We start from the raw sequence: 12214 nt of genomic DNA on the forward strand, positions 1-12214 counted from the left end.
ATAAGCTTAAAATCAAAGTTTGATATAATGGACTTGATTGCAGTGTATAAAATTTTTGCTGCAATTTATATCTTTTGCATACATTGGAACAGATATTTATTCCACATAATACATTTGCTGTTTGGCAAAAAATATGAATGACGTTATTTGCTTCATTTGTATGATACCATCATCAAAACCTTAAACCCCAACAGTATCCAACTGTCTAGGTCAATGCTTAATTGAATCTATTAGACAAAAGTTCATTATTTTTCCCAAAATATTTTTTTCTTAAATTGGGTATGAAACACCCTTTCTGCTAAAAGTCACAAATTCCCAGAGATAGCTATTTGACAGTAGTTTCATAAATCACCTGTTTTTTCGTAACTTAAAATGAGATTTTGAAAAGTTCATCATTCCTAAACAGGTAAAAACAAATTGTTTAAGTGTTATTTCTTTAATTCTGTGCTTATTCTCTTCCCACATTCTCTGCACGATTTTTTAAAATATTCCATATACTCAGAAAGAGAGATATAGTAAATTGGTTACAAGATGGATTTTTAATAGACAGAGAGCATCTTTCCCTTCATTCTTTTTAACCTATATCAACAACTTGAAGATATGAGCCGGAATGACTTTTCAATTCATGCAAGGGCTGGAATGAAATATTGAAGAGAGACGTCCTCATGGAGTAAGATGAAATGAACAATTCTCTTACTTACAATATCTGCAAGACATAAATCCATATTTTAAAGAATAACAAAAGCCAATGTGAAGCATGGAAATTTGTCAAGTGCTTCCTATTCAATAAAGACTGCATACATCCTCAACTTACGACTGTAATAGGAACCAGGAATCTGCTCATAAGTCATTACAGTCATAAGTCAAGGCAAGCATGTTGTTGGAAGTATTTTCCTGGCCTTTCTACTGGAATGGGACAACTCGCCATTGTTATCTCACCAGAACTCACCACAGGCCAGCTCAGCACAACACAATTAAACTAAATTATTTAACATAATTTAAAAATATTTTAATTTTTGTCATTTACATTTCATTTTGTCCCTCCTTTTGCATACTTTCTTTAATTACTCTACTTCACCATTTCTTCAAAATTAGTGAAAGGCTTGTCCCATGGTGAGCTGTCCCACAGCGGGATGGACGTGACAAGTTGTCCCATAGCAATTTGGACAACTTGGACAGAGAGAGTTGGATATGGTGAGTTGTCCTAGACCTTTTTCTGTGGTTGTTGCAAAGAAGGGCATGGTAGTTGTTAATCAAACCCATTCATTTTAATGGCATTTTTAACCAAAAGATAGCAAAAATAATAATAAATTGCAGTTATATGACCATGGAACACCACAACTGGTCATAAACTTGACCGGCCCGAGGTACAACTATTTACAATGGCCAAGGATGCTTTATCAGCCATGAAGCACCAATTCCATGACCATCACAAGTTCAAATGATTGTTAAAGGACCACTGTAAGTTGAGGACTACTTGACTGGAAGATTATAAAATCTTCCTTGGCACTTGATCAGAATAATTTCAGTCTCAGTAGTGAACAGGAAACTCAGAATTTCAGTTGGTACTTGCTATAACAAAACAAGATTTCTAAATCAAAGAACGCAAAAAATATAAATCATGCAGAAATAGTCAAGGAATCATTAATTATTTACTGTAAAGGTAGGATTAAATGCAATCTATAAATATTAGATAATAATCTAAGAACAATAATCCAAAACTGTATGGAATGGCAGTTCTGACCCTCCATTGAACACCATTGGTTCAGCCTGAATAAATTAACAACTAGATACTTTCATTTTACAGAAAAGAATGACAATTTCTTTCAAATATTTTATATGATTGTATGTGCCTAGATGATTAAACTGATTAAAGATTAGTGAAAAAGGAACACTTACTACACAGTGCTTTTGTGGGGTTAACCTGCTGCCCTGCAAGGAACTGGAGAAGTCTCTTAATATCAATGCGTGCCTCAGCCATATTCATAGGATCTCTTTCATGAGTAGAGTTTTGAGACTCATCCCAAGATACTAAAATTCAAAACAGAAAGTATTTTGTTATCTACACCCATACTTGCAAGCTTAGCTTTAAATTCCATAGCATTTAAAACATTATAATAGGGACTCCTGGTTTGGCGTCTCAGTAGGATGGTCGCTGGATAGCGGGGCTCTGCAAATCCCGGCCGATACTTCTCAGTTAGGAAGCCCTAAGGAGCTAAAGTCACCCTGGAGGGGTGATAAAGGAGGGACCCCTTATTGATTGCAGAAGAGCGGTGGCTCTTTCGCTTGATCAGAGACACCCTCCCGACTAACAGAGAAGAGGAACAGCCATTATGGTTGGAATGAAGCTGGGGCAACCAAAGACGAAGAAATAGGAAGTGAGGATTCAAAGCAATGTAACATAGTACTATATGTAGATGTAAAGCACTCTCTTTTCAATGAGACTTAATTCCCAGTAAAATACTTCTAGCCTCATTGTACTATTTCATCTGTAAAGATATGTGAAATCAATCCTGGTCTGAAAAACAAAAGAAGTAAAATGCTTACCCCAGGGAGGATTTCCAAGGTCTCTAAAGTGAGTTGTAATGCACACTAGTTCAGTTTCTATTTTCAATTCCATCTCTCCATTTAGATTTGCTTCTATTACCTGCATAGAAACAAATCAGTTTTGAGATCCATTAATAACATTTTCCAATTTCAATCCATATGTTTATGAACACAACTGTACAACATAAAAACTGCATAGAAACGTGAACTGAACACTTGATATTTGTGGAGTTACCATCAGCATATACTGTAGTTCTAAAAATAGAGAAGTTGAATTTCAAAGAATGAGGTTTGGTACTCTGAATAATCACAAAAAACTAGGGTTGCTAATTAAATGAACCCCCTCCTAACCTAATAGCCTAGATTATTGTCATGCTGTTTAATTTTAAAACAAGTGATGTCTTTTGCACCATGATTATACTCACTCCCTACTAACTAAAAGACTATATAAGTCTGGGCAGTCTGATAAATATGCAAAAGAAAAAGGAGTATATGGAATACTTGTAAGAATGGTAAATCCATGCACTCTTAAAATAATCTGTATTCCTTATTCTACTTTATACTATAGCCTCTATCCAGGCAAGTTTATGAATAGTTTGGCATCCTTCTATATGTCTCCCAGGTTTTTTGACCATTTGAAATTAATTTATATTCTTTTCATTAACATTTTTATTTTTTTGTTATTTGTAATTAAGAATAATTTACCAAAAATTGTGGAACTGGGTGAAAAAAAACAACAGTCACTAGTTTTATTTTATTTCCACAATACAGGCTTCATAGCGTTTTTAAAAAAATAAAAATGATGCATGGTTGAAAAGTGGTTTTTTTGAGAGGATGCCAAATTGCCTGGAAAAGTAGATAAAGAACTGAGAATAAAGGTGAGAATAAACTGTCTAATGAGCCTTCCAATAAATGTTTTTATAATTTACCATACTGATTATATCACCCAATCTTTGAAGGGGAATACTCAAAACATCTTCTTAGCATTTCACAATTTGGTTGCTAGTCAAAATATAATACGAAATCTGACTCTCCAGAAATCATTTGGACCACTATTATCTTATCTAATAAGGCAATTATCACAGGGGTGTGATATGAGTTACAAAATTTGTGAAAAATAGCAAATCTCACTGTCCTTTCTTCACAGTTCATAACTGGTGAATCTCTATATATATTTGCACGTTGATGTTATGCAGCACTTAAAATTCAAAGGTGCTGCACAGTATGCAAAAGGCACTAATGTATAATCTTTTAAGGTAACAGCTTTTCCCAGAACTGTAGGGCTTCCCTCTGCAGCATGATAAAGATACAACTTGTTTAAAGATGTTGCTAGAATGTGATATATTTGTGTCTACAAAACACTGAAGTCCTTTTCCTCAAAATGAATTATAAATGCTGTAAAGCTGTAATATCTTGGCAAGCATTCAATATCAAATATATAAGTTTGCATATCAGATTACTATCAGACAAACAAGACTTGATGTCTTTGCTCATTTGCAAGACTGAACAAGCTCGGAAACAAAATCCTAATATGTATTATGTGCCAAATCAGCCTGTGTCATAACTTAAAGGAAAGAAAACAAAAATAATAATAATATCTTACTATTCCCATCATGCTCTAACATAGAATGAATTTGCTTTATCTGTAATTCATTTTGAGAAAGCTATTTATTCTGATTATATAAAGAACATTTTAAAATAATATGTCCCAAAATTCTGCAATAATTAAGTAGAAATGCAACTCAATTATATTTAACTCTCTTCCCAAATACATCTTCACAATTAAACGTATTGTAACTTACAACAGAATTGCTGAGATTTTTCATTCTCTCCACAACACATTTCATGGTCTTCAACACAGGTAAATAAATACTGACCTACAAAATAAAATCAGTAGCACTCTAGATGACCTAGGAATATCTTAGCAGTGACACACCTTCCAAGATGATATATTATCCCATGGAGAATTAAGCTAATTTAGAACCAAATGATATTCTACAGTTCAGCACGATTGAATTATATGATTTTGGATGAACTCACTCAAATTTAGCTAAAAAAAAACCCCTAAGCTATGAACCAGGTCATGCTGATAAATATATCTCTTTCCTTCCTACTAGAAATACTATTACTAAATTTGCAGATGATACAACAGTGGTGGGACCTATCTCCGGGGAGGCTGGAATGAGTCTGCCTATCAAGATGAAGTGGACCGGTTGCTTTTGTGGTGTGAAGACAATAACTTGGTCCTTAACACCAATAAGACCAAGGAGCTTATAGTTGACTAATGAAGGAATAGATCAGACATCCAGCCCTTGCTTATCAATGGAGACGAGTGGAGCCAGTGGCCAGTTTCTAGGTGTTATCATAAAAGAGGACCTGACCTGGGGCACTCACATTGCAGCACTAGTCAAAAGTGCCCAGCAGAGATTATACTACCTGAGACTTCTCAGGAAACAACAACTGAATGAAAAACGGCTGGTGATCTTCTACCGCTGCACTATAGAGAATATTTTAACTTACTGCACCTATCTATAGTTTGCCAATTGCACAGTGGCCTACAGAACGGTGCTCCAGAGGGTTAACATCATTGCTCAGAGGATCATTGGTTGCCCTTTCCCCTCTTTGGAAGAGCTTTATAGCTCCCATTGCCTTAAGAAAGTTCAAAATATTCTTAAAGATCCATCTCATCCTGGGCACCCTTTTTTTTAACTATTACCATCTGGCAGACGGTACAGGATAATAAAAACAAGGACAAATAAGCTGAAAAACCGCTTATGTCCCAGGGCAATAACTATATTGAATTCTATGTTATAGTGCAATATTAATGCAATATCGGATTTTTAATTTCAATTATATAGAATGTGAAAGATGTGTTTTTGTGTTTTATTTTTATAGTTATAATGTACACTGAAGATGACATTTAATTTTGTTGTATGATATATAATGATAACAAAAACTAAACTAAACTAAATATCATTCTTCAAATGAGAATTCTAGATATAGGGAAGGACAGGCCAACCAAATTTAAAAAGTCCTCTTGCAGTAAGTTGCTCTGGGTCAAAGTAAGTATTTATATTGCACCATGCCCTGAGTTTGGGCCAACTCCTCAGAGAAGGATTCTACTTAGCTATCTGCATCAATTAAGTTGAGCCTGGATTAGGACTTAAGCCAGAATCAAGACCTGTCTCAATAGTCCAAGGAACCACCTAGAACATATGAAGAAAAGAATCAGGCTAAGCACCTTGGCAATAAAGACCACTCGAGAATGTTCTAGTTCTGGCTTAATAAGTATTAGCTATATTAAGACTAGTAACTCAGTGAGATGAGGCTTAATGAACATCAACTGAGTAATGCAAGGGTTTCTATAGCCCATGTTTGAGAATTGGATTGTGGTAGGGAATCTTGAATGTAAAAAATATAGTTCTTCCATGTCTGAGATTTTTTTGTTTTGTCCTTTTGTCATGATCTTGACTATAATTTGGTTTATGATTTCAAGCTACTTTTCAGTGTCATCTATAATGTTTTGTGGAATTAAACCTTGGACTGAATACAATCTTACATTTGAAAGTACCTCTATAATCTGATGCATCCTAATGCATAAAAATCAATGTGAAAATCATAAAAAATATTGGAAAGAGCACAGATAAAAATGTTCACTGGTATCAAATTATACAACATAAATGCTAAGAACAAAAAAGATATTTGTTTTAAATATTAGAAACATAAGAAATTTGCTGCAATAAAGCTTAAACACAACAAGAAATTTTAGAAGAAACAAAATAAAACTTTAAAATCTAGTTTCAATTTTCTGAAAATCAAGTTACTTACATCGAAGTTGGGCACAATGGGTTCTTTGAAGTCATTCCACAGTTTTCTGGGGATAACTCCTACAGGAATGTCATGAGTCACAATGCGGCTACTGGTTGACAAGGAAGGCTGGAAGAAAGAAACTTTATGTGACCAATTTGGTCATATAACCAAACTTTATCTGACCAATTTTGGCTATTTAAAGAATTACCACATTTCACTGCAACATCCATTTTATACCAGAAAGCAAGTCCTTCATAGCTGCAAGTAACACTATGATTTCAAGCCTGTGAATATTGGTACCATAAAGTTATCTCTTCTCCAACCATGTGTGGATAATTACAAAGAAACATGGTCACCCTTAAGCATTTCCTTCTGAATGTTTGCCTAGGCCAAACAAATCAACTTTCAAAGTCCTGGCTATCAAATTTGAAATTACTGCTACCTGGAAACTTAAATGACAATCTTGCTTACAGTACAAAATGTGTTTTAAACTCACTATTCACTTCATAGCCTGAATCCTAACATGCATATCTCTGTTGTTTAAGAAATTAAATCACACAGAAATAACTAGCAACAGATTTCCTTTGAGTCTATGTTGTCATTTTTACATGGTTTGTGTGAACTGTAAAACCCACAAACTAAACCTCATGCAGAGGTAACCAAGTATTCAGTACCATAATTTAGCTGAACTGAAAGCTATTATTTTCCTTCCACTTTCATACTAGATAGAGCTAAAAGGTCACAATATCAGGGATAACCATATCAGAATGTTCAACAATATGAAGATCCCTCTGAGTAAAAGTTATGCTGAAAGAAGTTATTGTGTCATGAGCATTTACACAACTGTACCTTTTATTATTGACCAAGCACTTGAATACATTGTAATTCTCCTTTGATAGAAAGACTAACACTAGATTTAGAATAATTCTCTACTCACCAGCTCCATGGCTACTGTAAGGCAAGGACACTGTTTATTAGTCAATTTGATTTTCACTGTCTTGGCATTCTGAGCACTTTTAAAAGCCCTGGAAAGGTTTTCAGGTGCCAGTTCTAAATAAATTTCATTATTTTCTGCAGAGACACCCTCCATCTGGAATTCATCAAAGAAGTTCATCTAGAACAAATTTAGAAAGCAGAGATGCTGATAAGACTAGTGCTATTAATATTGGGCTTCATTTAAAAGTATTTAGTTTTCCTTTTGCTCTCAAAATTAAGTAAGTATAAGTAAGGTAGCTGTTATAGTCATGAATGTAATCCTGCAACTTTACTTGTATGAACTATCGAACAAGTATGGTCAAAAGCATTAATTCACACATGTCTACAAATAGACCAGATAATAACAACACACAGCATATAACAGTTAACTAAACAATACACATGGAAAAATTATTAACTTTCATTTGTTAGAATCTTCCAACATACATAGTCTCACAACAAAATATTATAGATCCTGACTATAATACTTTCTATAGTTTAACAGCTTTTTTTTTCCAAATAAAACCTTCAGTTTGAACAACAAAGAATTCTAATCTCTGTATTTTATTCAACCCCATGCCATATATTAAATAACTAAAATATTCAACTCTACTTTGCTGCCAGATGCATAAATTAAATAAATCTCTAGGTCAGAGATGTATAAAATACAAGTCACTGATCATCAGCTTCCCTCTGAGTTTTCTGCTGATATGCTACTAATCTGTAGTGATAAGAAACAAATGCTACAATTTGGAGACAATTAAGAGTGGGAGAAGAAAGCTGCTTTAAATTAAACCTACATTATGCTATCATTGCTTGCATGATATACTGCTACATTCAGAATTCATTACATAATCACATGTACTTTGTTACATAATCTCCAAATAAGAGTAAGAGTTAGAATAGACTTTAGAGACCTAGAACTTCCTGTTCACGGGTGTCAAACTCACTGTGTCACATTGCCATCACATGACGTTTTGTGACGTTTTTCCCCTTCGCAGAGCTGGAATGGGTGTGAGGAATCTGGCCTGCAGGCCGCCAGTTTGACATACTGTTCTAGTTAAGTTACTAAAAGAAAAGAGACTATACCATTCCAGACAAATGATGATCTCTTCTTAAAAGTCTCCAGTGAAGGAGCACCACAACTTTTGAAGGCAAGCCGTGTCACTGATTAATTGTTCTACCAGGAAATTTCTCCTTAGTTCTAGCTTGCTCCTCTCCGTTTCTTGTTTTGCCTTCTGGTACTTAGAAAAACAGGTTGACCTCCTCTTCTTTCTGACAGCCCTTCAAATATTAGAATACTGCTATATCACTCCTAGTCATTTTCTCTAGACTAAATATATCCAATCCCTGCAACCGTTTTCACGTTTCAGCTTCCATCCACCTAATCATCTTTGTTGCTCTCTCTGCACTTTTCCCAGAGTCTCTACATCTTTTTTATAATATGGTGATCAAAACTGGGTGCAGTATTCTAAGTGTGATCTTACTAAGACTTTATAAATCAGTACTAATACTTCATATGGTCTTGATTCTATCCCTCCATTAATGCAATCTAGGATTGTGTTGGCTTTTTTGTTAAAGTCTGTCAAGTTTTATCTGGATCTTGAACATACCTTCTGGGGTGTTTGCTATTTCTGCCAGTTTAGTGTCTTCTACAGATTTGATAAGTTCCCCTTCTATTTCTCATTCAAATAGTTTATGAAGATGTTGAAAAGTACTGGAGCTAAAATGGAACTTGGGGTACCCCAATGTTTACTTCCCTCCATGTAGTTGTAGTTCCATTAAGGATTACATGAGTAGTGTGATTTGTCAGTCAGTTATAAATCCATCAGATGATGATATTATATATCCCACATTTTTTTTGTCTTACCGAGAAGTAGGTTCTGGTCTATTTTGTCAAATGCCTTACTGAAATCCCAGTATTCTTATGTTCACTTCATTTCACTGGTCCATCTATTTAGTCATTTGTCAAATAATGAAATAACCTTTGTTTAGCATGACATTTTTCGCAAACCCATTTTGGCTTCTGGTTAAAACTTTGCTTGCTTCTAGTCACAGTGCATGTCTTCGCAAATATTGATGTCAGAATGATTGGCCTCTGGTTTCCTGGGTCTATTTTTTCCTTTTTGAAGGTAAGATCCATATCAGCTCTTTTCCAGTCCTCTGGTAGTCTCTGGTTCTCCAGAATCTTTGAAAAGTATGGTTCAATGATTCTAAGATCACATCTGCTACTCCTTTAGAACTCTGGGATGTAATCCTTCAGGTCCCATTAATTTGAACTCATCTAGATCAGACAGATGTTTTCTTAACATTTTCTTTTTTTAATTTGTATGGGCAGTCTATATTTTTGATAGGCTGGGCTGTATTATCTTTCTGAATGAAGATAAATGCAAAGAATGAATTAAGTAGCTATGGATTCTCTCCACTGCCCATTACTTCTTTGCTGTCTTCTCTCATTATTGGACCAATTGTTTCCTTGACTTTTTTCTTGATTTTTTTTTTAATATGTTGAAAGAAATTGTATTTTTTTGTAATTTGTTGCAAGGCTTACTTCATTTTGAGCCTTAGCTTTCTTGATTTCATCTTTGCAGATTTGGCCTATAAGCTGGTATTCTGCCTTAGTTATGTCTCTTTCCATTTTTTTCCACTTAGTGTTTTTGTCTTTCAGTTTATCAAAAAGTTCTTTGTGTAATCATGCTGGTTTTTGTTTTATGTGCACCCAACACTTTTATTATTTGGTAGTAGGAAATACATCAGAAATCACTTTTGATAGCCAAGGCAATTCCAGTAATCTTCCCCTCTCTGCTTTACCTACACCGGGTGTTGGTCAAAATGATGGAGGGAGAATGAGAAAGAGGAAAAAGAGAGAGAAACAAATGAGAGAGAGAGATAAAAGGGGGAGAGAGAAATGAGAGAAAGCTGGAGGGAGAAAATGAGAGGGAGGGAGGGAAAAGAGAGAGAAACAAATAAGAGAAGGGAAGAGAAAGAAAGAAAAAAGAGAGGGGGGAGGGGAGAGAGGGGGGAAAGAGAGAAAAACAGAAATGAGAAGAAGAGAGGGAGAGAGATTTTCCACAGAATTGGGTAGGCATGGCTGGAGGGGTCATGTGACTGAATGGTAGTGATATTGAGTTGGCCACACTCACCCAGGTTTTGTGGCTCCCAGTGCTTTCTTTTCTGTGGGATATGGATCCAAATGGCTCTTTGAGTCTTTAAGGGTGCAGACCGTACACTCATAATGAGAAGCTTGCAACAGAAACAGCAATATCAAATATGAGTCAATTCACCTCTGCTTATTAATTTGGATGATTCTGTGCTAAGACAGATGCTAAGCTATCTAAACACTATTCTTCTATAGCCCTTCTTAAATTATGATAATGATTTTCTCACTCTTCTTGGATATCATTCAGTTCTCATGAATCTTTATCTCAAATTCAACTTGCATTTTTGCTTGTCTTCTGTCTTTCTGTTCATTTATTTCTAATTATTTTTGACATTTTATAGGAATGTAGGAGGAACTGCTTATTATTGTGTACAATACTGTTTCCTTTACAACAAGCATACTTCTTTGTTAGGAGCAAGTATTCACAATGAAACAACATCTCTTTGCTTGTTACAAAGTTCTAATTTAAATCAAATGCACTTCACAGTCTGCTGTTTTTACTATTTTTCACCCCTGGACTCTTACCTGGTTAAGTTCACACCACATGCTAACACCACCATTTGCCACTTTGTCACTGAGGATGAAGTAAAGTTTATCCAAAGTAAGCCGCAGGATACAGGTTTTAGCTAATTTGGCAATTGTGCTTATCACACCTGTCAAGATAGTACATTTTACAACATACTCTCTTAATATCTCTGAATAGTAGAACATCTATTATAGGAACAAAAATAGAAGTGAAACCATTACCAAAAAGGCATAATTAAGGATTAGTTTGAAAGTTGCATTAAAAATTACTGGACTCCAGTAATATCTCATCATTAAAATATTAACTTATCACTTCTGTAAGATTAACAAAGAAGCTTTGCCAAATTTATAATCACTGTAATAGTTTTTCAGCTATTTACCTGTGTGCAAGTGTAACTGAATTTTTATAACTGGTTTTATTGACATAATTAACAAGCATTTTTAAATATCTCACTCAATGTTTGCTAAACATGGAGGAATAAAAGGAGAGTCTTTGAGATAACATAGTACTAAGAGACTCATTACAGATAGGCTGCAACTTTTGAAGTATCCCTGTAAATTCCTCCCTTTTTATTTTCCCTGTAATTTTTTTATCTAATTGCAGAATGAAAACATGAAATTCTTCCTGTACTACACACATTGTTTGAGTATTCATATGGCTTCTTTGATTCGATCTTAGCACGCCCTGGGAAGCAAATCACTGGAAATAATATGTATCTGCCTGATTTAATCCAATTCAATTGACAGCTACGGATCTATCATCCCATTTAGCCTCCTCGGTAGCATGGAACAAACAGATGGACTGCCAAATAAATGAAACACTTTTATTTCATTTAATCAATAGCCACGTTTCTATTTCCATTCCCAGCAGAAGACTTGGTATTTTCCTTGAAGACCTTTATACTCTCAGGGGAAGCCCGCTATTTTGATAGGAAAGAAGCACCGCTCTTTAAAAACTGCAAACCGGGCAGACAGTCGGTCAAAAGAAACCACGGGGGGGAGGCAAAGCCGAGTACGTTCTTTCCAATGCTTTTTTTTCTTTCCAGCTGAGCAGCAGCCATTTTCATATGCTCTACTCACGACTGAAATGATTGAGACATCCCACGTCTACAATCTTCGCTCGAAAACGCATGACAGCAACGGCTTCAGCTTCCAAGCTCCCCCTCGCCTTCTACCAATCAACCATAGAGAAAAAAG

At 35.1% G+C, this 12214-nt stretch overlaps 1 protein-coding gene across 2 annotated transcripts; it reads right to left on the reverse strand.

The window, feature by feature from the left end:
* Window positions 1–516: 516 nt before the first annotated feature.
* On the reverse strand, window positions 517–12214 carry HUS1 (HUS1 checkpoint clamp component). Of its 2 annotated transcripts, XM_014065304.2 has the most exons (8): window positions 12098–12214; window positions 11018–11145; window positions 7295–7471; window positions 6376–6483; window positions 4350–4424; window positions 2548–2647; window positions 1900–2031; window positions 517–706 (listed from the first exon to the last, which is right to left on the reverse strand). In XM_014065304.2, exons 1-8 carry the CDS (start codon window positions 12147–12149, stop codon window positions 624–626), a joined length of 855 nt encoding a protein of 284 aa, XP_013920779.1. In that variant the 5' UTR covers window positions 12150–12214; the 3' UTR covers window positions 517–623. The 2 variants fall into 2 exon arrangements, with proteins under 2 accessions (XP_013920779.1, XP_013920780.1); XM_014065305.2 differs by lacking the exon at window positions 4350–4424.

This window comes from Thamnophis sirtalis, unplaced genomic scaffold (genome assembly GCF_051295495.1).
Source record: "Thamnophis sirtalis isolate CommonGarterSnake01/CBP01778 unplaced genomic scaffold, rThaSir2_p1.2 scaffold_4, whole genome shotgun sequence".
Classification (NCBI taxonomy): domain Eukaryota; kingdom Metazoa; phylum Chordata; class Lepidosauria; order Squamata; family Natricidae; genus Thamnophis; species Thamnophis sirtalis.

Coding starts and splice junctions, on each gene's coding strand:
- HUS1 (XM_014065304.2), bottom strand. CDS start 12,149: ATGCGTTTTCGAGCGAAGATTGTAGACGTGGGATGTCTCAATCATTTC. Junction 7,472..11,017: donor TGTGGTGTGAACTTAACCAG/GTAAGAGTCCAG, acceptor AATTTGTTCTAG/ATGAACTTCTTTGATGAATT. Junction 6,484..7,294: donor TTACAGTAGCCATGGAGCTG/GTGAGTAGAGAA, acceptor TCTTTCTTCCAG/CCTTCCTTGTCAACCAGTAG.